This window comes from Pinus tabuliformis, chromosome 6 (assembly GCF_031772625.1).
Source record: "Pinus tabuliformis cultivar Carrire ecotype Pingquan chromosome 6, CPIR1, whole genome shotgun sequence".
Taxonomy (NCBI): Eukaryota; Viridiplantae; Streptophyta; class Pinopsida; order Pinales; family Pinaceae; genus Pinus; species Pinus tabuliformis.
The window spans coordinates 134940219-134967617 of NC_142292.1; the positions used below are offsets into that span (position 1 = coordinate 134940219).

Genomic DNA, 27399 nt, shown 5'->3' on the forward strand with positions numbered 1-27399 from the left:
GGATGCAAGGACAATCTCTGTGATAGTGGTCTCCTTTGCAAATGACACATGGCGATTTAGGCCTGGTCGGTGCAGTGTGTGGATTTTCTCTAGACGACGCTCATTTGCCCCCATTCGCTTTTGGCTCCTCCTTCTTCTTCTCTTTCTTCTTCTTTTCCTTCTTCTTCTCGGGTACTTGACTTTTGGCTTTACCAGCCCCGTCAAGCGAAGAGGAAGGAGTAGAGGAAGAATTAGAGGAAGTAGAAGGTTGGTGGGTAACTCTGGACTCGTCTAGTTGCTGATTTTATTGTTCAGGAATTGTGGTGTTCTGAACGACAGAGGTTGAGAAGAGCCATACAGGCAAACCAATTGTCAGTCCTGGAAGCGACAATGTGGCCATATGGGGTGCACCAACATCTCCCCAAGAGGAGAAGGGACTAGGATTTCCTCCAAGGGGAATTCCTTGGTTTTTGGATTCCGTTTTCTCAACCCAAGATCAACGTAGGAAAGGGTAATGAATATTTCGTTTAAAATAAATTTTAGACGCTTTGACACAACTTGTTTTTTCAATTTTTAAGAGTCGAGAAAAAACAAAAGATGTCTCTAGTCGCCTTCGATTTTTAATGAGCCTGAAGTGACAAGTGCTTAGATGGACCTTTTCTGTTAAGGAGTCTGAAAAGGAACGAAAGGGACTACTCTGGAAATCTAGGTAGAGGGATTACCAAAACAATCGCAAAACTGTAGAATACTTTTTACGGTGCGGCAGTCAATCTTCCCGAATGCTGTGTTAAGTGCATTGCGATCAATAGGGCGGCAGACACGGCTTCCTATGGATAAAGGATTAAGCCTATTGGGGTCTCCCAAAATATACTCGACGGTACGTGGGAGCACAAGTCCGTACTGACACTTAGCGTCTCAAAGTGGAGGAATCACCCAACCATCAGTGAGAACAACAATTACCAGGCTTTACGACGCCGGAATACGTCTCTAACCTAGACTTCTAAATGTTGTGCGTTAAGTTCCAAAACGTTGTTAGATTCATTGAATTTATTTTAATTTGATCTTGTTTATGAAGTTTGCGTTTCAGTTTCACCGCGAGATGTAGATGTAATTCCTAAAATGCAATCTAAGATGATAAACAAACTTTTTATCTTCTTTTTGCAATGAAAATCCTAGCTACTAAGGAAAAGAAAGACAGAATCTTTTCACAAAGAGCAAAGAGCACACTCTAAATGCACTTTCCTAAGTCAAGCCAATCAGACTGTCTATATGAAAATTCACATGCATGTATTTGTTGTCGACTTTCTTAGTATATGAATGCTAAAAAGAAAGTTGATGCACAAATCTGAATTTCTTTTCAAGCGACAAATATCAACAAGTTTCTTTTCGAAATCGAAAATGGAGACGATCACAACACCTTACAATTTTGAAATGAAGACTTGTCCTCGACACTAGAAAATTACAAATTCAGACCAAAAGCAATAGTAGCAGGATAATCGACCATCAACAGCAATCAAACTCTTTCCTATGATTGAAATTGACACTTGCGACAGTTTCGAATCAAAGGACGACAGTATGATTATGCTACTTTTGCATAGGAGAATTGAAAATGACTCAACAAACACACAAAAACATCTACAGTTCTTTTGTACAAAGGAGGTGGAATAACAACAAGGAAAAGGGGTTTCAAACAGACATATACTGATCACAGGCAGCAAAATTTAGGAATAGAACTGGAAAGAATGAATCACAGAAACCAAAACTGCACAGAGCCTAGTCTGATCAGCGTGACTGTAACACAGAGAATTTGAAATGCAACACACCTTGTCCACTCGGGAAGTGCGCTGAAGCTCAGATTCTCTGAACAGTACTTGTGCTGGGCTAGAAACGAGACTCTGTTTGGGTTTCGGGTCACAGCTTGCAGTCCGGTTCTTGGGTTTTGGCCGAGCAAAAAGCAATCAGTAATGCAACAATCAGGGGTAGATCTAAGGAGGATCTAAGAGCTATCACAAGGGCAATCAGATAGTTTGTGAATCAGTTGTTTAAATCATAAACAGATCCAGTAGATGGATTGAAGTAGCAGTTATCTACTTTGCATTTGCTATGGCAAATGCAGTTCAAATGCTACCTGTAAGTTTATGAAACAGACAACAAAGAATGATAAACAAACAAACTAATATGTCCCCAGCGGAGTCGCCATTTTGTTACAGGGAAAAGTGTCTATATATAACTGCTCTACCCCACTAAGGTGTGACAGCTGCCTTAGAAACAAACAGAGAAAAGCTGTGTTCGTTTTTCCTTTATGAATTATAGATAGAGAGGAACAGAAAGACCAACCTCTGTCTTGCGCTAATCTCCTGATTTGAGTCCTCTCTTCTTTGATAGTCTTTAGCTACCTGCTCCCTTGCACGCCCAACTTCATAAAGTACCTATAAGATCACAGTAGCATAGCACTATATAAAGACATGGATCTATAATCATAAACAATCTAGGATCAGATGTAAATTGACCATACAAATGTAGCAAGCATCAATGACACAAGAGCATGGAGGAAAACTTGAATAGCTTTTATTGATAAACAAGAAAGAGCCAAGAGGAGTTACAACCAGTTGTTCTGACCCAGCATCAACCTCCCAACAAAGAAGCCCCTCTTCACCTCAAACAAATCTTAGATCACCCAACAATCTGATGTTTGTCTCAGGAAACCAACAACAATTCCTTACAATATGCAAAATTCCAGCCTCTAGATCTCTGGGATGAGGGATCCATATATAGATATCTGTAATGGAGATGAGTCAGCTTATGATTTGATTAGTGTCTTCCCTCTGATAGTTCTTGCTTCCACTTGGATATTGATGATCTCTTACTCATCCTTGGTCGAATTCAGTGAGGCAAGTGTCACAGGAGAAGTTTCTGGAAGCTTCCATTGCCTCTCCACCTCGCGGAATGACACTGCCATTTGTCATTTCTCGCCCATCGCACCCCATATAAGGGATTTTTGAATGAAACGCACCCTCACAGTGTATTTAGGTGAGATGAAACGCACTTAGCCAGTGGAGCAGCTGAAATGATCCTGTTTTGACCAATTTTGAGCAGTTTTTCATGGAGAACTTCTGGGAGAAGCTATAATTTGTTAACCTTGTTCCTTTAGGGGTTAGAACAACACTTTTAGGGACTTAGGAGCCCTTGGTTTATGGACATTTCATGCTTGGGGTTTTAGACTTGCCCAAAAATGTCTATAACAGGGCCATGTGATTTTCCCTTAAGAGGGAGATCCAACTACAGGCTGTGGAGGAATTGTTGGTTCCTAAGGAGGAGGAGGCTCAGACTGATGTGGAGTAACCGCATGCAGAGGTTCTAGGAGTGGAGACATCCACTCAAGAAGAGTCTTCCAGAGATGGATGGAAGTGCACAAGAGAAGTTGACAGATTGTTGGAGGATGCGAGAGAGAATGTGGGAACACCATCTTCTCAGTGCAGACAGAAGAGGTCACCTAAGAGGTACACTCGATACATGGCCCTTGCTGGGGAATGTGTTGAGACTGAGCCATCTTCCTTTTAGGAAACAATGCAGTAGCCAATTCGGGTTGATGCTATGGTGGAGGAGTATGACTCCATAGTTCGTAACAATGTTTGGGACGTGGTTCTCAGACTAGAGAACAAGTCAGTTGTGAGTTCCCGTTAGCTTTGCAAGGTAAAGAAAGCTGTTGATGGTAGTGTGGAGAATCATAAGGAAATATTTGTTTCCTGTGGCTTTTCACAGGTTGAGAGGATCATGTTACTACAGTATATTTCTATAGAGGAGCAAGATGTTGACATTTTGACAAAGGAATTGTCAAAGTGTAAATTCGAGTTCCATAGAGATAGGATCAGGGTGGCAGATAATCCCTTTCTTGTTGAGAGGGAGTGTTGAAATATGGCAACAAGAATATTCCAATTTAACTTGTCCTTGAATTAAATTGTGAATTAAAATCGAATTTAGTCTTAACAACTACTTGGAAATAATTAATTAATTTATTTTAAATTAATTAGTTGGAGAAATTCAAATTAGAAGTCTTTCTGAAGTCATGCAAGAGTTATCCCTTAAATTAAGGAGATTAGATTGAGTTATATTTGAGTTGTAATTAGTTAACTTAGTTTACTGAGTTAAGTCTAGTTAAATTAGTTCCAAACTATTTGAGGAACTAATAATGAGTTAACAGTCAGTTGATGCATTAATGCACTCAACTAGTGCTACTCCAGTTAACTCAAGATTCCCTGATCAGAAACTCATCCATGTCTATTTTGAGAAAGACCCAGTTGAGTTAAATGTCAAGGATAGTGTACTATCAATTGCATGTGTTTTCTCATGGAGAAAACTCATCCATGCAGTCCAGGATTTATCCTTGAGGATTGCGCAGTTTTGAGGACAAGGTTTTCCACTTGGTTGAAGGCAAATCATCCACAAGGAATAGCGCAAGGAAATAGGAGCTTGGAGGGCAGAGAGGAAGGTTGGAGAGAAGCCAAGATTGCTTGTGAGCATCTATGAGGATTATAGTAAGAGATGGCTAGCTGTGAGAGTTAAGGCATTATATAATTCCTATGTATTTCCACCATGTACGATAATACAATAGTGTGGGGTTTTTAGCTGAGGCTTTCCCCAAAGTATTTTCATGTGTATTGTGCAATTGATTCTTCTTCTTATGGTTATATTTTTCATCTCGATCTTTAAGATTCCACATATTGATAGTAGAAGTAGGTTATAATGTTCTGCTTTGATTTATATTGCATTATCGTGTTAAGCTACCATCAGATTTTCTACAAAGTTGCTCGAGGAAGCACCTTGAAATAAAAGTCATCATGTTGTGACAGTTGAAAGTGTTGAAAATAGCAACAGGAAATGATAAAAATAAAAATGCTAAAAATAGCATTCCTATAGATAGCATTTCAGGATAGATTCCAAGTTTAATTAGTCCCTAAATTAAAATTATGAGTTAAAATTTGAATTTGAGCTCAACAGATGTTTGTAAAATAATTAATTAATTCATCTTGAGTTAATTAGTTAGAGAAAATAAAACATGAAGTCTATGTGAAGACATGAAACAATTATCCCTTTGATTGAGGAAGTTATCCCTTAATTAAGGAGATCAGGATGAGTTGTACTTTGAGTTGTAATTAGTTAGCTCAGTTAATTGAGTTAAGTCTATATAGATTAGTTCCAAGAGTTTGTGGAACTGATTATGAGTACAGTTAGTTAATGCATGCATGCATGCATGCAACTAGTGTACTTCAGATAATAGAATATTCTCTCATAAATAACTCATGCATGTCAGTTCAGATAGAGACCTAGTTGAGATCAAAGGATGGGACAGTGTAATATCAGTTGCAGGAATATTCCCACAAGGATATCTCTTGCACGTAGAAAGAATTCTTTCCTTGAGGATTACGAAATTATTTCAGAGGTTAGTGAGCAGTGTGTGAGGTAATTACACACAGGTGGTAACTTGAGGACCCAGGAGAAACTGCAAAAGGAAATAGGAGGCTTGGAGGACTGAAGGAAGGAAAATGTGTTTTCTATTCTGTCTATGAGCAGTAGTGAGGGATTGTAATGAGAGCTAGATAGCTTGTGAGCTAAAGCTTTGTGTAATCCTAAGATATTTCCACTTGTATGATAATACAAATAGCAGGGCTTTTATCTAAGGCTTTCCCTAGAGTATTCTTCTGTGTTTCATGTGTGATTGAATCTTCTTCTATGTTATATTTGTTCTGTTTGATCTTGCTCAAAATCGATTAAGCTTCTGCAAGTTTTTTTATAAAAGTAGATCAAGTATTTTTCTTTAGTATATTGCGTTATCAAGTGATCTATAGTGAGAATTTCTACATGGTATTAGTTTCTCACAGGTCAAGGGGATTGATTATGATGAGACATTTTCTCATGTAGCAAGGTACTTATCTATCAGATCGATGTTGGCACTACTAGCATAGATGGGTTGGAAGATCCATCAGATGGATGTGAAGACTACATTCCTCAATGGCAAGATTGAGGAAGAGGTGTACATAGTGCAGTCGAAAGGATTTGAGACCGTCGATCGTGAGTCACATGTGTGCTGACTCAAGAGAGCTTTGTACAGGCTGAAGCATGCACCTTGTGCTTGGTACACCAGGATCGAAAACTACTTCACTGGGTTGGGCTTCACAAAGAGTGAAGTAGATGCAAACTTATACCACATCATGGTGGAAGGTAAGCAGTTCATCCTTGTTCTTTATGTTGATGATATGATATTAACAAGTGATGATCCGTTGATCATGTCTTGCAAGAAGTACCTTGCAAGAGAGTTCGAGATGAAAGACATGGGTCTGATGCACTACTTTCTAGGCATGGAAGTGTGGCAGAAGGATTGGGAAGTGTTTGTGTCTCAAGGCAAGTATGCAAATGAGATACTTAGGAGATTCCACATGGAGAAGTGCATGCCAATGCAGACTCCTCTAGCAAGTAACTGGAGGAAGAAGGATGCTACTTCAGGTGAGGTAGTAGCTGCTACTGTGTATCGGCAACTTGTGGGTTCATTGACGTATTTAGTGAACACACGACCATATTTGTGCTTTGAGGTGAACCAGCTAAGTCAAGCTATGGATCAACCTACGAAGCTGTTTTGGAAGGTAGCGAAGCATGCACTGAGATACCTCAGAGGCACATCTCAGTATGGATTATACTACAGACGGATAGAGGGAGTGAAGCTTCAAGCCTTCTGCAGTTTCTTGGTACAATAGGAAACATAGGTGAGTTTCACTTAGCTCAGCAGAGGCTGAATACATGGTTGAAATCCAGGCAGCATGTGAGGCCATTTGGATGTGGAGAATTCTATTTGGATTGTTTGATCAGAGGATGGATCTAATTGTGATATGTTGCGATAATCAGAGTTTTATCAAACTCTATGATAATCTAGTATTTCATGACAGGTCTAAGCACATTGATATCTGGTATCATCATCTTCAAGACTGTGTGGTGAAGAGGATCATGTTGTTGCAGTATGTTTCGACCGAAGAGTAGGATGTAGACATTGTTGACTAAGGAATTGTCAAAATGAAAATTTGAGTTCCATAGAGACAGGATCGCAGTGACAGATAATCCCTTTCTTTTTGAGAGGGAGTGTTGAAAATAACAACAAGAAATGCTACAAATAACATTCCTATAGATAGCATTTCAAGATAGATTTCAATTTTAATTAGTCCCTAAATTAAAAGTTCGAATTTGAGCTCAGCAAGTGTTTGTAAAATAATTAATTAATTCATATTGAGTTAATTAGTTAGATAAAATCAAACATGAAGTCTATGTGAAGACATGCAACATTTATCCCTTTGATTGAGGAAGTTATCCTTTAATTAAGGAGATCAGGATGAGTTTTACTTTGAGTTGTAATTAGTTAGCTCAGTTAACAAAGTTAAGTCCAGTTAGATTAGTTCCAACAGTTTGTGGAACTAATTGTGAGTTCAGTTAGTCAATGCATGCATGCATGCAACTAGTGTACTTCAGATAACTGAATATTCTCTCATAAATAACTCATGCATGTCAGTTCAGACGGAGACCCAGTTGAGATCAAAGGATGGGACAATGTACTATTAGTTGTAGGAATATTCCCATGAGGATATCTCTTGCATGCAGAAGGAATTCTTTCCTTGAGGATTATGTAGTTATTTCGGAGGTTAGTGAGCAAAGCGTGAGGTAATTACACAGGTGGCAGCTTGAGGACCCAAGAGAAACCATGCAAGGAAATAGGAGGCTTGGAGGACTAAAGGAAGGAATATGTGTTGTCTATTCTATCTATGAGCAGCAATGATGGATTGTATAGAGAGCTGGATAGCTTATGAGCTAAATCTTTGTGTAATCCTGAGATATTTCAACTTGTACGATAATACAGATAGTGTGGTTTTTAGCTGAGGCTTTCCCCAGAGTATTCTTATGTGTTTCATGTGTGATTGAATCTTCTTCTCTGTTATATGTGTTCTATTTGATCTTGCTCAAAATAGATTAAGCTTCCATAAGTTTGTTTGTAGAAGTAGATCGAGTATTTTTCTTTAGTAAATTGCGTTATCAGGTGATCTACAGTGAGAATTTCTACAGAAAGAACAATGGATCCTGATTACCAAAGTGACTAATGAAGACTCCAAGATCTCTCAAGACCCTTTGGATAGTAGATGGAAAAAATAATGCAATATGTGTTATGAGTATTGAAGACATAGTGGCAGTGTTGTCAATTATAAAATAACTTTATTTACAAGTCACCATGTGTCTAAGTCATCAATATTGTTGAATTTTTATATTGTCTTCACATGATGATGTGGAATTTATGATGCGATTTTGTAGTATATTGTAAATGTAAATGTGTGGAAGTCCAACAACCATAAATGGACAAAAGAGCCACATGGAGATGTCCAAAATTCGCATATAATTTCAAAGTTCATATAGAATCCCAAAAGTCACATTAGAAGTCTAACAATCATGTGGAAGTTCAAGAGTCACGGGGATATGAAATGTCATTCCTTTTGTTACAAAAGATGCCTCATTACTCAAAGAGAGGACTTTTAACCTTGGCCTCTCAATCCAAAAAATAGAGAGGAGGATAGTTCTTTTCGAGAGTGATTAGTGGCTTAACACTCCACTATTGGAGATAGTGGTGTTCATTGTATCCATGTATCCTGAAACTTTCACCTAATATTGGAAGCTCATTGAGCCAACACATTTTAATTCATATATCATGAATGTTTTGAGACTATTCTTTGGATGGTTGTGATATATATTGGAATTCATATGTACTAAAGAAATTGAAATATTTCGATATCTTTAGTGCTCATCTCATTGAATATGTGTTGTATTAGTTTTCATGATCATTGCATGTATGTGAACTGTTTCGCTTGATGACTAATGATTATTTCATATGTATGTGTGTGTTTCTTTATTATATTAGCACTAATACTTCTCTTATAATGGATAATGTTTGTTCCCTTCCAATGATAGAAGCTTGATATAGATTTCAATTGATCTTTCACAAGGCATACTTGCTTATTCAAAAGTACATGTGCATTTCTCTTTTATGCTAAGTATTGCAGCCAAGGAAAATCTTTAAGTAGATGTTATCCAGGCCACATTTCTAAATGACGCTTATACACCAATTTTTGTAAAATCTAATTGGGGACTCATATCACGGAGGCCCCCTATATGTTGTAGGATCTAGCACTATCAATAGGGTATTCTTCTTCCTCAAAATCATCTTCTTGGCTTGCTATATCATCATTATATCCTTCTATTATATTGGTGTTATTCCTTAAGGGGGGATGAATTGGGGTTCCCTCTCTTCTTTTCCTTCTTTGAAGAATTGAGGATTAAAGGGCCTATGATAAGGAGGTTTATTTCAATAAGGTTGATTGGGGTTTCTATTTCAAAATTTCTATTTAAAATTTAGGAATGGAGGAGGATTTTGAGAACCTGGGGCCTGAGGTATATTCACAACTTCTAGTCTCTAGACTTTATTAGACAATAAATTAATTGACTTAGCCGTTTCTTTTATTTTTTGCTCTTGGGATTCTTTTGTCCCAGATGTCTCAGGCGTAGGATCAACAACAACCTTATTTTTCCCTTCAACCTTTTATTGTTTCACATAGTACCTCCTGGTGGTTAATATGTTTCCTTCACAAGCACAAGCTTTAGCTTAAGCATTTTATACAGTTGTTGCCTTGTGTTTTCTCAACATCAAAGAGAGATCAAAATCTAAGGCTGTTATATAGGCTACTAGGGAAGTGGTATCTAAAGTCTTAATAAGAGTAGGAAGTTGGTTAAAAAATCTATTAAATATTTTGCTAAATTCATTGACAGAGTTGTTAGGTTTAAATTTTAAAGCCCTAAACTCGGTTAACTATAATTTATTTCTTTTATTAATGCCAAACCTTCTTAAAAAGAATTCAACAAATTGATCTAATGAATTGATAGAATTTTTTTTTTTGTAAACTGTGGTGGTACTTCTTTCTATTATCATAAACCAAAATATTACAGTATCATGGTGGCCTCACCCCGCCCTTACGGGAAGCCGGGTATCTCAGCCACCTTAAGTCTTTCATTGCCAACCAAAAATAATAAGTCCAGACTCTGTTTGTCCAAGCTAAATAAACTAAACAGTATTTACACTTACTCTTACTACTTAAATGCATATAACATATTTCCCTATCTATAACAGTGAGGATCTTAGATATAACTACTCTTTGAAAATTCATCAAAATTAATGCATATCTGTTCTCATGGAACTTTAGCTGCTGGCTGTTGATCAGCTTCTCGGTTGACTCCTAGGTGTCCTTCCTTATCATCGCCTGAATTTCCTCCATCTTTTTGTTTTGCATCTCCAAAGTAATCTGCATTATTCTCAATTCTTTCCTTAAATTTGGAACTCCCTGTGCCAATTCCGCCATTTATGTTGTTGCTTGTTCCAGAGCTTTTGCCAGCAGTCTCTTCATTACCCAATATACATGTATAGACTGCTTAAACAAAGTCATCCTACCCCTAGTATCACCCGGGTCCGGAAGAAGGAACTCCCAGTCTTCCATCTCAGAATCCGATTGAGCTTGGATGGCCTCTTCTTCCATGTGTTGTATTATCCTCCTGATTTTTGGGTTGGTGTTCATGTTGTAGGCTCTCTCTGCATGTTGGATTTTCCTATCTAGAGATCTTTTTGACTTTCTACAATCCCTCCCTGTTCTCCCTCTGCCCCTTCCTTGCGGGCTCAGCCCTCTTTTTCTTTCTCCTCTATTTCTGTACTGTCCCCTGCCACCCCTATTTCCCCTGCCTGGTGTGCTACTTTCGCCTCTGCCTCGCTTGCGTCCACGGACATGCTGTTCTTCACTTTCTGAATTCTCCAGCTGCTATTCAATCATCCTTTTCCTGCTCTTCCTGCCTGCCTCGTGTCTCCGGTTGTTCGTTTCCCTGTCTGTCTCGTACCTTTCCTCCTCCTCTTCAGTATCATCCTGAATCTCATAAATTTCCTCTGCCTTTTCCTCCTTCGCCACACTCTTACCTTTACTCTCCCAGGTTCTGTGCTCCATTGCCTCCGTGTCTTCTTCGAACCTTGTATTCCTTCTGGTTTCCATACTGATCCTCCTCTTACAGTTATTTACTTTGTTTGGTGCAGTGCTCTCATTGTTACTGCGGTCCGTCACCTTCTTACTATACGGATCTTTTTGCACTACAACATATCTCTTCTGCCTTCTCCCGTCTTGTCCCTACTCTTTAATAGGTCTCCTTGCCTCGTTCCACCTATCCTTCAGTTGAAATTTACCGTGCCACCTGTTATTTTGCTTGCCGCCATCTTCTTCCTCTGTTTCCCGATTATCATTTCCACCTTTGGTTTCTGACATGCCGTCCTTTACTCCTTTCCTCGCCATCGTTTCTCTGCTATTGCAGTGTGATGTTTGCTTATTTTGATTACTTGTACGTGCCTGATTTAATGTCTTCTGCTCATTGCCTAGATTTCTTCTTTGCCACTCCCAACACTCATTTATTAACCTGTTTCGACCGTCCATCATATCCATCAATTGTTTAGGGTAATTATGTCTGTTATAAGGATTTCACATGGTCTTGATTTATGGTCATTTCCAGTTCCTCCCATTTCTTATTATTGATAACTAACGGCCATTTGCTGTCAACCCTGCTGTCCTTGTTCGTACTTCCCCAGTTGGCGAGAAAATCTGCCGCTTGATTTCCTTTGCGTCTGACATGGCTAAAAATTTTGTAGTCTATCCTTCTCATCAGTTTTGCCAAATCCTGCACTATCCCGGCCATTCGCCAACTTACTGCTACTTGTTCCCATTTTTTTCCATTATTGAGTTTTCTCAACATTTCGATAACCAGCTGGGAGTCCCCTTCAATTTCTAAGTTTCTGTAGCTATTGCTTATAGCGATTATCAGGCCCTGGTGAACTGCCCATAGCTCCGCTTCATTATTTGTCATCTCACCTCCCCATTCTGCGAAAATCCATCTACTGGTTTTCTCACTGTCCCGGAAAATTCCCCCAAATCCTGCATTTCAAGGATTCCCTTTCGAAGCCCCGTCAAAGTTCAGTTTGATGAACCACTCTTTTGGGTAGCAAAATTGGTCTGAACTCTGGATGATCTTATTATTTCTTTTTCCCCTTCTGTTATATACCATTTCATATTTCAGGTTTAGTTTTGCTAGAATTTGTTCTTCATACCGATCTGCTTTCCTCTCCTCCTCCTCCCATTCTTCAGCTAGGATTGTTTCCCTTACGGAACTTAAGACTCTTTTCCATACTACTTTAGTATTTTTATTTTTATCTTGGAAAGTTCTTCGGTTTCTTTCTTTCCACACTAACCAGATCACAAAGCTAACCGTGAGTCTCCATGCCCTCTATACTACCTTGCATTGAAATTTCTCTTTATGCCACTGGAATATGGTTTGTTTTATGTCTCTGGGGTTTCTTTGAGATTTACCATACAGGTTCCTCGTTTCTGCCCATAAGTTCTTTACATAAACACAGTTGTTCAGCAAGTGCTCTTGATTTTCTACCTCTATATTACACATACTGCATCTTGATGGGCCGCTAAAACCTTTCTTTTGAATTTTATCCCAGGTCAGAATCCTTTCTTTTGCCACTAACCAGGCGAATAGAGTTATTTTTGGCCACCACTTATTGTCCCATATTGTCTTCCATTCCATATTTTCCTCTGTTCTTTCCTGCTGATCCATCAAGTAATAAGCCTCTTTGACTGTGAATTCTCCTTTCGTTGAATTGCCCCATCTGAGAATATCTTTTCCGATTCTGACCTTTATTTTCCTTGATTCGATTTCTCTCAGGTATGCTTTTTGCTGTTCTTGGTCTATGTCTGTATCCCATTCTTCTGGCTTTTTCCACTGGCGCCATATTTCATCTGTTTCCTCTGTTTTCCAGTAGTCTTTCACATGCTGCCAATTCTTTCTTAATGTTGTTTGTTGTATGTTCTGAAAGGAGTGTAAATTACTCAGTTTTTCTCGCTGTTGCCATTTCTCATCCCAGAATCTGGCTTCATTTCCTCCACGAATCTCCCAGAAAGCATGGTTATTTATTAGGTTTCTGTTTTGTCTTGCTAGATCCCAGATGGTAGATCCTCTCGGAGTTTCTTCCAAACAAAGGATTTCCTCTGTCTTCCTTGGCATATTATACTTATATCTCCATATTTCCTTCCAAAGGTCGTTGCCTCCCCTCATCCATCTCCACCATAATTTTGCTCCAAGCACCTTGTTTAATTTCTCAGGGTCTCTCAATCCCAGTCCCCCTTCCTCCTTTCTTTTTGATAGGTTCTTCCAGGACACTAAAGCCCATTTCCTTTGTTGATTCGGGCCTCCCCAGAGGAATTTTCCAAAAATTTCTCTGATCTTTGAGTAGGCTTTTTGGGGTGCCGCCATAATTTATAGTGGATAGATGGGTATTTCTTGTAGTACTGATTTCAGTAGCACTATCCTTCCATCTATTATTAACGATTGGAATGCCCAATTAGCCATCTTGTTTTGAATTTTTTCTATAATTCCTCGCCAATTCTCCAACCTTTTGGGATTAATGTCAATCATGTTTCCTAGGTATTTTGCTGGGAGTTCCCCCTGCTTGAATCCCAAAGTCCTGGTTAGGTGTCTTTTGATAGGATCTATTGTATTGAAGATAAACGTACATGATTTCTCCTTGTTGATTTCCATTCCTGAAGCTTCTGCAAATAGATCTAGGATTTTTTTCAGGTTCCTCACTTCTTTTATAGATACTTCCCCAAATAGCATAATGTCGTCTACAAACTGCTGATGGGTTATAGGCAAATTATTTCCCCATAATCGCAGCCCTTTGATTCTGCTTTCTCCTAATTCCTTCTTTATGTACCTGCCCAGACCCTCTGCTGCCAATATAAATAAAAATGGGGATATGGGATCCCCTTGCCTTATTCCTCTGTTTGCATTAAAGGTTGCTGAAGGGGTACCATTTACTAGTATAGAATAATTTGGAGTTTCTATAAGGTTGAATATCCAGTTTATCCATTTGTTGCTGAAACCAAAACTTTCCAATACCTTTTCCAAATATTTCCAGTTTAATCGATCATAAGCCTTTGAAAGATCAAGTTTGATCAACATTCCCTATTGTTTTTTTGTCTTCAAGGAGTGTATAACTTCTTGCGTGACAACTAATCCATCCACGATCTACCTACCCTCTACAAATCCTGTTTGTTCAGGGGAGATTAAACTGGCCAGTAGGGGCTTTAGCCTTTTAGCAATTAGGGTTGAGATTACTTTGTAAATGACGTTACATGGTGCAATAGGTCGAAAGCCTTGAGCCTCTGCTGATTTAGTACTTTTCGGAATCAAGGTAAAGAAAGTAGAATTAAGAGCTGGCCATACCTTTTGATTTATTATGGATTCTTCTACGAGCTCTAGCACCTCTTTTCCCAGGAAGTACCATCCTGCTTGATAGAATTCTATTGTATATCCATCAGGCCCTGGTGCTGTACCTTTCTTCATGCTCATCACAATTTCCTCTACCTCTTCCAAGGTTGCTGCTCTCATCAAGGATTTATTCTGATCCTATGTTATGATTTTAGGAATTACCTTACAAATCTTTTCTATGGCTTCTGATCTATCAGTGTGGGGTTTCGTCAGAATTCCTTTATGATACTGTACCACTACCTTCTCGATTTCTTCTTGTTCCACAATCCTTTCCCCATCCTCATTTTTGATAGAATGAATTATGTTCCTCTGCCTGTGTTGTATCATGGCTTGATGGAAAATCTTGGTGTTTCTTTCTCCTTCCCTTAACCATCTGATTCTGGCTTTCTGTCTCCTTAACACTTCTTCCTGCTTTCTTCTATCCTCCAATTTACCGAGTATAACCCCTTCCTTTTTGCTGCTTTCCTCTGATCTACCTTCAGTAATTATTTTCTGTTGTAATTCTTCCATATCTCTTTCTAATTTCTGTTTCTCTTCCATTATGTTTCCAAATTCTTCTTTGTTCCACTGCTTTATCTTGCCCTTTAATTCTTTGAGTTTTAATTGGAAGGTATGCATCCTTCCTTTTCCTTGAGCCGTGCTTTGAGACCACCATTCCGCGAATTTTTCCATAAACTTCAGTTCTCTTAGCCAAAAGGCCTCAAATCTGAAAGGTCTTTTTCCTGAGTTTTTTTTAATGTCTATTTCCAGTCTGACCGGCCAGTGATCTGAACCTAAAGTTGGCATAATTTTCGCTTCTATAAAGACATCTCGATTCATGATTGATTCTGAGACTAGGAAGCGGTCTAATCTGGAAGCTATCTGATTCTTCCCACCTCTTCGGTTATTCCATGTATATACCCCATTAATAGTTAATATATCTACCAGTCTTTGTTCATTTATCATTTCATTAAACATTTCCATATACTGGTCAGGTTTCCTTATTCCTCCTTTTTTTTCCTCCATCGTCCTGATCATGTTAAAATCTCCCCCTACTATCCATGGTAGATCTGGGCATATCCTTCTGGCTGCTTGCACGTTTCTAAGAAACCTTTCTCTTTCCCCCGGTACATGAGGTCCATAGACTCCTGTAATAAGAACTCTTTCCTTTGTCCCTAGAATCCTACCTAATCCGGTGAGAATTCTGGGCATACTTAGCCAGTTTTCAAAAACTACTTCGTCAGGGTTCCATAATATTGCAATGCCTCCCGCTGATCCAATTGCATCTTGTCCCATAACTTCATATTGTATTTTGTTATTTTTTATAATTTTTTCCATACTCTGCATACTGATCTTAGTTTCTTGTATTATTATAATCCCTGGTTTATCTCTCCTTAGCTTCTCCCTCAGGTATCTCTGCTTTCCCTTACTATTGAGACCCCTGATGTTCCAGCTGATAACTATCATTTTAAACTTTGGGTGGTTGGTAAAATACCTCTGACAGAGGTATCACTTTGCCTGAATTGACTAAAATTTCACCAACAGTTTGGATAGTTTCGTTCAACGTTTTCCTGCCTCTCTTTCTGCTGCCTTTACCAGTGCTATCCACTCCCATCAAACTATTTTCCTGCGCCCCTGCTATGCCTGTTTGCTTATCCATAGTTTTTCCCTTTTTTTCCTTATATTTTTGAAATGCTTCTTTGTATATTTGCTTCTGTGTTTCTGGTATGAATCTTTCATCAAGGTTTTTCCATTCTTGAATCAGCTTTTTCATGATTCTTTCTTCCTCTACTTCATTTTCTTTCGGCATTTCCATCTCCATTTGGATTTGTTCAGATACTACCTCTACTCCGTCTCCTACTTCTTCTCCAGATTCTACTGTTGTTTCAGGGTCTTTGTCTTTTGTTTCTCTGACTATTTCCATTGGTTCGTCTGTTAAACCGTTTTCTTCTACCAACTTTTCTTCATTTTCTTCATTCTCCTGCTGAAGGATTTGGAATTTATTTTGACTCTCTATAGTTATTGATTTCGTTTGTACTTGAGTTTTTGTTCCTTCCTTAGCAGTTTTCTTTTTTCTACTAACCTGTTGGAAGCCCTTTTCCGTCTCCTCTGTTTTTTCTGTCTTCCTTTGTTCTTCTTCCTTTTGACTGTGGGTTTCCTCTTCCTTTTTCATTGGGCATTTCTTGTACAGGTTTCCATGTTCATGGCACCTTCTACACCTAAACGGAATGTGTTCATAATCTATTGGATGTGCCATACTTCGTCATGATATTCCAGTTCTATATATTCAGGTAGTGGCTCAGCTATGTTCATATAGATGCACAGCCTAGCGTATGATGTGTATTTTCCTCTTTTCGTTGATTCCACGACCTTGACAAAGTTTCCAATTGTATTACCTATGCCTTCCATGATTTAAGGGTCCCAAAATTCCACCGGTAAACCAAACAATCTGACCCAAATTGGGGCAGCTAACATTTTTTCATTTTTTGGGTTATATCTTTCCTCCCAATATTTCATGAACAAACCCGCGTTGTTCATAAAATACGGCCCTTCTTTAAATATCCTCTCTTTATCTTCCATATTTGCAAAATTTACTGTGAAAAAGCCTTTAGCCCCTAATTTTAGTTCAATATGCCCTTTTGGTCTCCATCTTTGTGTTGGAAATAATACTGAGAGGGGGGGTGAATCAGTATTATCAGAACTATAAAACTTTTTCAATGCTCAGAAACATATACGCTACTTTCGTTAAGTGAACCAGCGTGTACACGCAACTGTGTCTAAAGAAAACAACGTATAACCAGAAATCTTATAATTCAGTTAGTTTATCTTCAGTTAAGTGCATAAGGACATTATTCACCATATTAAGAGTAAACAGATGCAGTAGAACAGATCACAAAAAAACCACACACATGAACACCATGATATAAGGTGGAAACCCAATGTGGGTGAAAACCACCTGCTGCAAGTCGTCTCTATCTTTCTTTAATATGAAACTTCAGTTTACAATCTTTTTGTATTGGTGCAGCCTTATACCAGTACGCAGGCTACAACCTGCAGAAGGCTACAACCTTCTCTCGTTCTCCAAACTTCCTTGGAAGGGAGCTCCAACCCCCTTTGCTCTTGTACTAGCCAAGATACTAGTACGTAGGTGCTGGCCTACAATCTTCTTTCTTTCAGGTACCACCTTTCATACATTTTCAGACTGGATATTCCTGAAGCACAACATTACAATCTGAAGACCACAATTCATTCAACTTTCACAACAGATCATTGAAGCACAAAACAACCAATACTAGCATCATCAATCTTTGAATCACTGAACCACTGAAACCCTGTCAATCACCAGTTACCAGAACACAGAGCAGACTACAGAACTCTGCAATAACAGTCAGACCCAACTGTAAACCCAAAAATCAAGCTTCAAAAGATATACGCTACTTCAATAAGAGCAACCCGCGTATACATGCGCTTTTATCGAAGACAACCTGCGTAAAGATCTAAAAATAAATTCTCTCAACTTGCAGCTCTACCAGACATCAGTTAGACCCAGAACATAACATTGCGTCAGTATGCAGATCTAGAAATACGCATAATCAACCATATCATAATAGTGCATTTCAAATCATTAGATCCCGATCTATCCTTAGATCTAGTCTTCCATCAACCGAAGTGATCTCTCCTTAGCTTAGATCAAGCAACCCAGAACCTGCATACCAGATCTCTTTCTTTTTCAGATATTCAAGCCTTTTCAAAGATGTCCTTGCCTAATGATCTTCTTCTCCTTATATAGCCTTAGGCCTTGCTCAATACCAAGAGCCAAAACCATAGAGATCCAATACCATCAACTTAAAAACTAGGGATCAACACGTCTGTCGAGATACTTTGGTCCAAAGACATAGGCTCAAGTACCGAGGACTAACTACCAAGGACCAAAAGGAAGCTTCCCGACATATACGCACTTTTCTGTTCATGCATCTGTGTGTATACGCGGCTTCGTATATAGCTCTCCTGCGTATACGCGACTTAGTATGCAGATCACCAGCGTGTATACGCAACTTGGACTTAATTAACCTGCGTATATGATATTTCTCTTCATTCTGTAGTCTGAACGGAGATCTGTCATCAAAGAAAGTTGCCATCAAGGACAACACCTGTATCATAACACCACACCTGTGCCAAAATGCCAACAATCTCCCCCTTTGGACTTGATGGCAACCGTCAAATCCACTCGTCAGATCCTTAGAATCATTCTCCCCCTTTGTCATCAAGGGCAAAGGGTTGTGCTCCCCCTGAGGACATGCTGATACCTCTGCTTGGCTGTGCTGAATCATGCTCCCCCTGATTGTAGGCCAGATCTGCAAAAGATGTTCTTCAACAAGAACCAAGACTTATACACCATAAGGGACCTTCCTATCACCAAAAGACTCAATACATACATCCATACTCCCTACCAAGAGGGGACACATCAGAAACAACCAATTATATTACATCATTCATCCCAGGCATAGTGGGGAAACCAACATAGGCCGTTACATGACCTTGACACCATAAAGGAGATATCACAACAGAGATACATGACATAGAGACAATAGATCTAGACCAAGACTTATGAAAGTCACCAGCAGCATCTGATAAACATCTTTTAGATCAGCCTTTCTGAGCTCCTTCTCCTGAAACCAACAACCAAAACATCTAAATGCCAACAATGCTTTATGAGACTTTTAAGTTGCTCCCCCTGAACCTGTGCCTGCTGCCCCCCCTGAAATTGTGCCTGAAGAATTCTGACATACCCATCTCAGACGTTTTCAAACCAGAGTTTGCCCTTGCTGTTCAGAACTCCATATACGTGATTTCTCCTGCATAAACCAGCGTATGTACGCGGATATACTTTCTGCAACAAGCGTACAACATACACGCGACTTACCCCCCATAAATAGGCGTATATACGCCGATATCCCTTACGTAACTTGCGTATACCAACTTTTTTGTAGAACAGACAAGCTTTAACAGCAGGATGAAGCATCAACTACTCCCAGCTTTTGTCTGAGATATTCAAAAGTTTCCCTGGGCACTGGTTTTGTGAGAATATCAGCAACTTGTTCCTTAGAAGGAACATACTCCAACTTGACCTTCTGCTCAAGCACTTGTTCCCGAAGAAAATGGTACTTGATTGGTATGTGCTTGGTCTTTGAGTGCATGACTGGATTCTTTGAAATGCTGATTGCACTTGTATTATCACATAAGATAGAGACTGGTGGAGTGCAAGTGATTTGAAAGTCCTGCAAGGTCTGCATCATCCAAAGAAGTTGTGTGCAACAAGATGCCACAGCCACATATTCTGCTTCAGCTGTAGATAAGGCAATCGAACTCTGTTTCTTGCTGAACCAAGATACTAATCTAGAGCCCAAGAAGAAAGCACCACCACTTGTGCTTTTCCTATCATCCACACTTCCAGCCCAATCTGCATCTGTGTAAGCATGAAGAGTGAGATCTGTATTTCTAGGATACCATAATCCATAGTTTTGGGTCCCTTGAAGATATTTGAAGATTCTTTTGACTGCCTGAAGATGAGTTTCCTTTGGGTTGGCTTGAAATCTTCCAACAATTCCTACTGCATGTGTAATATCTGGTCGGGTACCTGTCAAATAAAGCAAACTCCCAATCATGGATCTATAAGTGGGTTGGTGAACTGCTGTTGATTCATCATTTGCACTGAGGCTGCATCCTGTAACCATGGGTGTACATACTGGCTTTGACTCTTCCATGCCATACTTCTTCAAGATCTGCTTGAGGTATTTGGTTTGAGACAAGAAGATACCTCCTTCATTTTGTTGGATTTGCAATCCAAGAAAATATGTCAATTCTCCAAGTAGTGACATTTCGAATTCTTTCTACATAACCAGGGCAAAGTTTTGACTCATAGTCTCTTCATTGCTGCCAAAGATAATATCATCTACATAAACAACAAGAATTAGCAATTTGTTATTTTCAACTTTTATATAGAGATTGCTATCTGCTGATCCTTTTGAAAAGCCTTGTTGGTGAAGATATTTGTCCAACCGATTGTACCAAGCCCTTGGAGCTTGTTTGAGTCCATAGAGAGCCTTTTTCAATCTGCATACAAGGTTTGGATCATTCCCAAGAATGAAACCATCTGGCTGCTCAATATATACTTCTTCTTCTAAGTCTCCATTCAGAAAGGCTGATTTCACGTCCATTTGAAATACCTTGAAGTTTTGAAAGCTTGAGAGAGCAAGGAACATTCGGATGGCCTCAAGTCTTGCCACAGGAGCAAAGGTCTCTTCAAAATCTATTCCTTCTTGCTGCGCATACCCTTTACAAACAAGTCTGGCCTTGTTTCTAATTACTTCTCCATTTTCATTCAATTTATTCTTGAAGACCCATTTTGTTCCTATTACATTCTTATTTTTTGGTCTAGGAACTAATTCCCAAGTGTTGTTCTTTTTGATCTGCTCAAGTTCTTCATCCATTGATTTGACCCAACATTCATCTTTGCATGCCTCTTTCACATTTTGTGGTTCAGTGGAGGAGAGTAATGCCAAATAGCTTGAAGCTTCTGCAAGTGTCCTTCTTGTTTGTACTCCTGCTTCTTTCTGCCCCACAATCTGAGATTCTGGATGATTCTTTTTAACATATCTGGATGGAGTCTTCTCTTCTATTCTTGTCTGTTCCTCTGGTTCTTCTTGAGGTTCTTCTTCTTCTTGAGGTTTTTCTTCTTCATCATTCTGCCTTTGAGGGTAGCCTTCATCTTCTTCAATGTCTTCATGATGAACTTGCCTAGGAATATATCCCTTCTCATCAACCACTACATCAATGCTGTCAACAATTCTGCCAAGTCTTTTATTGTAGCACTTGTATGCTTTGCTATGTGGAGAATAACCAAGAAGAATGCCCTCATCTGCTCTTGGTTCAAGTTTGCCAAGTTACTCATCAGTATTATTAATATAACATTTGCTCCCAAAGATTTTGAAGTGCTTCACCGAAGGAGTCTCACCACTCCAGAGCTCATGAGGTGTTTGAGTGCTGTTTACTCGGACATTTGTTTTGTTAAGAATAATAACCGCAACATGTGCAGCTTCACCCCAGAAGGTTGCGGGAGTACCTGATTCATCAAGCATAGCACGAGCCATTTGTTGGATTGTTCTGTTCATTCTTTCCACAAGCCCATTTTGCTGAGGGGTTCTAGCTGTAGAGAATTCTCTTCTTATCCCATGTTCTTCACAGAAATCGAAAAATTCGTTTGAGGTAAACTCCCCACCTCTGTCAGATCTGAGGCACTTAATTTTGTGTCCTGATTCATTTTCAACCAAGGCTTTGAAGGATTTGAATTTTTCGAATGCTTCATCTTTGTGCTTCATGAGCCCTAACCAAACAAATCTGGAGAAATCATCAATGAATAATATCAGATATTCTTCTCCTCGAGGTGTCCTCTTCCTAAATGGACCACATACATCTGTATGGACTAGCTCGAGAGGCATGCTAGCTGATCCTTCCTTCTCTGGAAAGTTAGTTCTGGTTTGCTTTCCAAACTGACAAGATTTGCATATGGTATTGTCTGGAATTTTGATATCTGGAAGACCACGAACTGCCTGATATTTGCATGCTTTCCTTATTTGTAAAAAGCTTAGATGCCCCAACCTCCGATGCCATAGCCAATGTTCATCATCCTTGCTTAAGTAGCATTGTTGTCTTTCCTCAAAGATATATAGATTATTTGGAGTCCTTCTTCCTTTGATCACTGTTTTACCTGTATCAAGATCGCAAACACAACATCCATTTGATCTAAATATTACCTCAGTTCCTTGATCGCACATCTGACTGACACTCAGAAGATTATGCTTCAATTCATCAACATATAAGACATTTCCTGCTTTGACCTTCTCTTTCAACGGAGCAACACCTTTTCCTTTTATGGCTGCAGAGATATCGTTCCCAAAAGAAACTTTCTTCCCCTTTTCTAATGCGGTATATGACTCAAGCTTTTCTTTGTCCCCTGTCATATGCTTCGAACATCCGCTGTCAATGTACCATAGACTTTCTTGACCTTCTGCATAAAAGGCTATCCCACATCTTTCTGGTTGTGATTCTTTTATTCTCCATGTTCTAATATTTGAGGTTTGTTCCTTCTGAGTTGTCTTCCGGAACCTGCTCCTGCATTCAGAGTCTTCATGACCAAAGTTATTACAAATAGAGCATTCAACTTCATTTTCAAGAACCGAAAAATTGTTATAAGTCCTTTTCATGGTTCCAGTCATTCTCCCTTGCTTTTGAGCTTCTCTAGTCATGATTGTTTTGTAGGCAACACATTGAGCTGCTTTGTGACCGAAGTTATGGCAAGAAAAGCATTGGCCATTAAAGAAACTTCTGCGATAATAAGATCTATCATCCAACCGATTGTAGCTTCTATTCATTCTTGGAGTAAATTTGGAAGATTTTACCTGTGGCTGATTGTAGCTTCTGTTTATCCTTAAGGCAGTTTGTCCCCGAATTTCTTGATGGTCTTTATTTGTTCTTGAGGTAAACTGTCCCTGATTCACCTGATGACTTTTATTTGGCCTTTGCTCGCTTCTCCTTGCTGCATCAAGATAACTTTTAGAGGTAGAGGCTTGAGATGTTTCTCCATTATATCCAAGACCTGTCTTGATCAGAGGAGATCGCTGCACATTGATAATCTCATCCAAGGTTTCAGATCCTTTAACAAACTTAAGATTAATTGCTTTGGTTTTCTCAATCTCCTTTCTAAGACAAACAATCTCACATTCCAATTTTTCAAGATGTTTTTCCTTTTCAGCTAGTTGACATTGTAGAGAATCAATAATAGCACTCTTCTCTTCTAAACAAACTTTGAGATCTTTCATTTCTTCATAAAAGGCTTCTACATCTATAGCATCCATGTAGTCATCATCTTCAAAAGCCATTAAAAGTTTATATCTATTACCTTGTTCATCTTCATCACTATTTGAAAGTCCATCACTATCTTCATGAGTGTAATAACTTTTCTTCTTTTCATATTGTTTCTTGTTCCATTTAACAGGTTCCTTTCCCTTGTCATTCTTATCTTTGTGAGGACATTTGGCAGCATAATGACCTACTCTTCCACAAGCAAAGCATTTAAAAGGTAACTTACCTCTGAACCTTCCAGAACCCCTTTGAAGATTTCTGACAAAATTTGATTCCTCTTCTTCATCTTCTGGCAGGTGACTTGCTTCATAATAATCTTCTTTGCCTGAAGCCTTGAAGGCAACTTCTCTTCTGTCTGATGGACCTCCCTTTCTCATTTCATAAGCGGTTAGAATTCCGTGAAGCTGAGACATAGTAAGAATTTGCAAATTTTCCTTTTCTTCTATGGCAGACACTTTAGATTCAAACTTGGGGGACAAAGATCTTAGAACCTTTTCAACCACAATAGCCTCTTTCATTTCTTCACCCAAGTTTTGCATGCAATTGACAATCTCATCTACCCTAAGGAAGTAGTTAGCCACACTTTCATCATTATACATTCTGAGAGTCTCATACTTAATCCTGAGAGTTTGAAGTTTAGCACGCTTTACCTGATCGTCTCCTTCATAGCTCGTGACCATTTTATCCCATATTTCTTTTGCAGATTTATAGTGCATTACCTTCATGAATTCTGATTGAGAGATGCATCCCAATAGAGTATTGACTGCTTTCGCATTTGTTTCATATTTCTTTTTCTCAGCTGCATCTATAGGAGTAGCTGAAGGAAAAGTGTAGCCTGTCTCTACGATGTTCCAAACTTCTGTACCAAGAGATTGAAGATAGGCAGTAACTCTTACCTTCCAATAATTGAAGTTTGTCCCATCAAAAACCGGTGGCCTGATTGATGCTTCTTTCTCGTAGTTGCTCATGATGAACGATCTACCTTCAAGCGGTCAAGCTTCTCTGAAGGACCTGCTCTGATACCAATTGTTGGAAATAATATTGAGAGGGGGGGTGAATCAGTATTATCAGAGCTATAAAACATTTTCAATGCTCAAAAACATATACGCTACTTTCGTTAAGTGAACCAGCGTGTACACGCAACTGTGTCTAAAGAAAACAGCGTATAACCAGAAATCTTATAATTCAGTTAGTTTATCTTCAGTTAAGTGCATAAGGACATTATTCACCATATTAAGAGTAAACAGATGCAGTAGAACAGATCACACAAAAACCACACACATGAACACCATGATATAAGGTGGAAACCCAATGTGGGTGAAAACCACCTGCTGCAAGTCGTCTCTATCTTTCTTTAATATGAAACTTCAGTTTACAATCTTTTTGTACTGGTGCAGCCTTATACCAGTACGCAGGCTACAACCTGCAGAAGGCTACAACCTTCTCTCGTTCTCCAAACTTCCTTGGAAGGGAGCTCCAACCCCCTTTGCTCTTGTATTAGCCAAGATACTAGTACGTAGGTGCTGGCCTACAATCTTCTTTCTTTCAGGTACCACCTTTCATACATTTTCAGACTGGATATTCCTGAAGCACAACATTACAATCTGAAGACCACAATTCATTCAACTTTCACAACAGATCATTGAAGCACAAAACAACCAATACTAGCATCATCAATCTTTGAATCACTGAACCACTGAAACCCTGTCAATCACCAGTTACCAGAACACAGAGCAGACTACAGAACTCTGCAATAACAGGCAGACCCAACTGTAAACCCAAAAATCAAGCTTCAAAAGATATACGCTACTTCAATAAGAGCAACCCGCGTATACACACGCTTTTATCGAAGACAACCTGCGTACAGATCTAAAAATAAATTCTCTCAACTTGCAGCTGTACCAGACATCAGTTAGACCCAGAACATAACATTGCGTCAGTATGCAGATCTAGAAATACGCATAATCAACCATATCATAATAGTGTATTTCAAATCATTAGATCCCTATCTATCCTTAGATCTAGTCTTCCATCAACCGAAGTGATCTCTCCTTAGCTTAGATCAAGCAACCCAGAACCTGCATACCAGATCTCTTTCTTTTTTAGATATTCAAGCCTTTTCAAAGATGTCCTTGCCTAATGATCTTCTTCTCCTTATGTAGCCTTAGGCCTTGCTCAATACCAAGAGCCAAAACCATAGAGATCCAATACCATCAACTTAAAAACTAGGGATCAACACGTCTGTCGAGATACTTTGGTCCAAAGACATAGGCTCAAGTACCGAGGACTAACTACCATGGACCAAAAGGAAGCTTCCTAAAATATACACACTTTTCTGTTCATGCATCTGCATGTATACGCACCTTCATATATAGCTCTCCTGCGTATACGCGACTTAGTATGCAGATCACCAGCGTGTATACGTAACTTGGACTTAATTAACCTGCGTATATGAGATTTCTCTTCATTCTGTAGTCTGAACGGAGATCTGTCATCAAAGAAAGTTGCCATCAAGGACAACACCTGTATCATAACACCACACCTGTGCCAAAATGCCAACAATCTCCCCCTTTGGACTTGATGGCAACCATCAGATCCACCCTTCAGATCCTTAGAATCATTCTCCCCCTTTGTAATCAAGGGCAAAGGGCTGTGCTCCCCCTGAGGACATGCTAATACCTCTGCTTGGCTGTGCTGAATCATGCTCCCCCTGACTGTAGGCCAGATCTGCAAAAGATGTTCTTCAACAAGAACCAAGACTTATACACCATAAGGGACCACAAATTGATCGATGAAATCATGAAGAAGAAAAGGAATAATTTCCACCACAAATAACACAATAATTTTTAGGGGAAAGCAACAAATAAAAACCCTTCTATTTGTATATTCCATTAACTAGAATATCTGAGAAGAAAATACAATTCTTGTTCAACCAAAACAATCTCTGCACATGTACAATCTCAGTCACTACTTCACAAACCAACTCAAGCCAGTATTTAGCCAATTCTACTTCCTGTCAAGCTCCTACTTCATTACGCAGTTTCCAAGGGAATTAGCCCATATTTAATTGGGAAATTCATCACTCATAACTGCGCAATCCATCCATAGGAATTTCTCTAATTGCATGCATCACCTATTTAATTTAGATGAATTTACAAATGATAGTACACTATCCCTGAACTCTAATCTCAAGTGGTTCCTCATCTGAAATGACATGCATGAGCTATTTTGAGTGAATTATCACTTATTTGATTGATCACTACATGTGAATTAAATCCAATTTAATTTACTTGACCACTCACTAGTTCCTCTAACAGTTAGAACTAGTTTAAATGAACTAAATAATTACAACTCAATAAGAACTTAACATGGGCCCCTAAAATTTAGGGATCACTCTACATGAATCTAGATAGACTTCCAACTCAAATTTACTGAACCAACTAAGTAAACGTAACTTAATTAACTGCTACAAGTTGATAGAGAATAAAATTACAATTTAATTCAATGACAAATTAAATTACGATTTTCTTATTGTTATTTTTAACACTCCCTCTCAACAAGAAAAGGGATTATCTGCTACGCCAATCCTGCCTTTGTGAAACTCTAATTTTCATCTTGAGAATTCCTTTGTCAAAATATCTGCATCATTCTCCTTTGTAGGAATGTACTCCAGCAACATGGTTCTCCTCTGCACATAATCTCGTAGATGGTGATATCTGATGTCAATATGCTTGGACCGATCATGAAAAACAGGATCACCAAACAGTTTGATACAACTCTGATTGTCATAGTAAATAATTGTTGGATCCATATGATGACCAAACAAACCAACAATAATCTTCCTCATCCAATAGCCTCGCAATATGCTTGACTAGTAGCCATGTACTCTACTTCTGTTGAACTTAGTGCAATTGATCTCTTCTTCTTGTTGTACCAAAAAATTGTTGTTGGCCTAATATTGAAGATTCCCCCTGATTTTCTCTTCCTATCAGATGGACTCCCTACCTAATCTATGTCTCTAAAACCTTGAAACTTCACTCCCTCTGTCTATCTATACCAAAGATCAAACTAAGTGGTTCC

General features: G+C 38.9%; 1 protein-coding gene across 1 annotated transcript; it reads right to left on the minus strand.

Annotated features, from left to right (window-relative positions):
• Window positions 1-14556: 14556 nt before the first annotated feature.
• On the minus strand, window positions 14557-15693 carry LOC149257724 (uncharacterized). The gene has a single exon (XM_089385990.1). It carries the CDS (start codon window positions 15691-15693, stop codon window positions 14557-14559), a length of 1137 nt encoding a protein of 378 aa, XP_089242116.1.
• Window positions 15694-27399: the final 11706 nt, after the last annotated feature.

Coding starts and splice junctions, on each gene's coding strand:
- LOC149257724 (XM_089385990.1), bottom strand. CDS start 15,693: ATGGGACAAGATGCAATTGGATCAGCGGGAGGCATTGCAATATTATGG.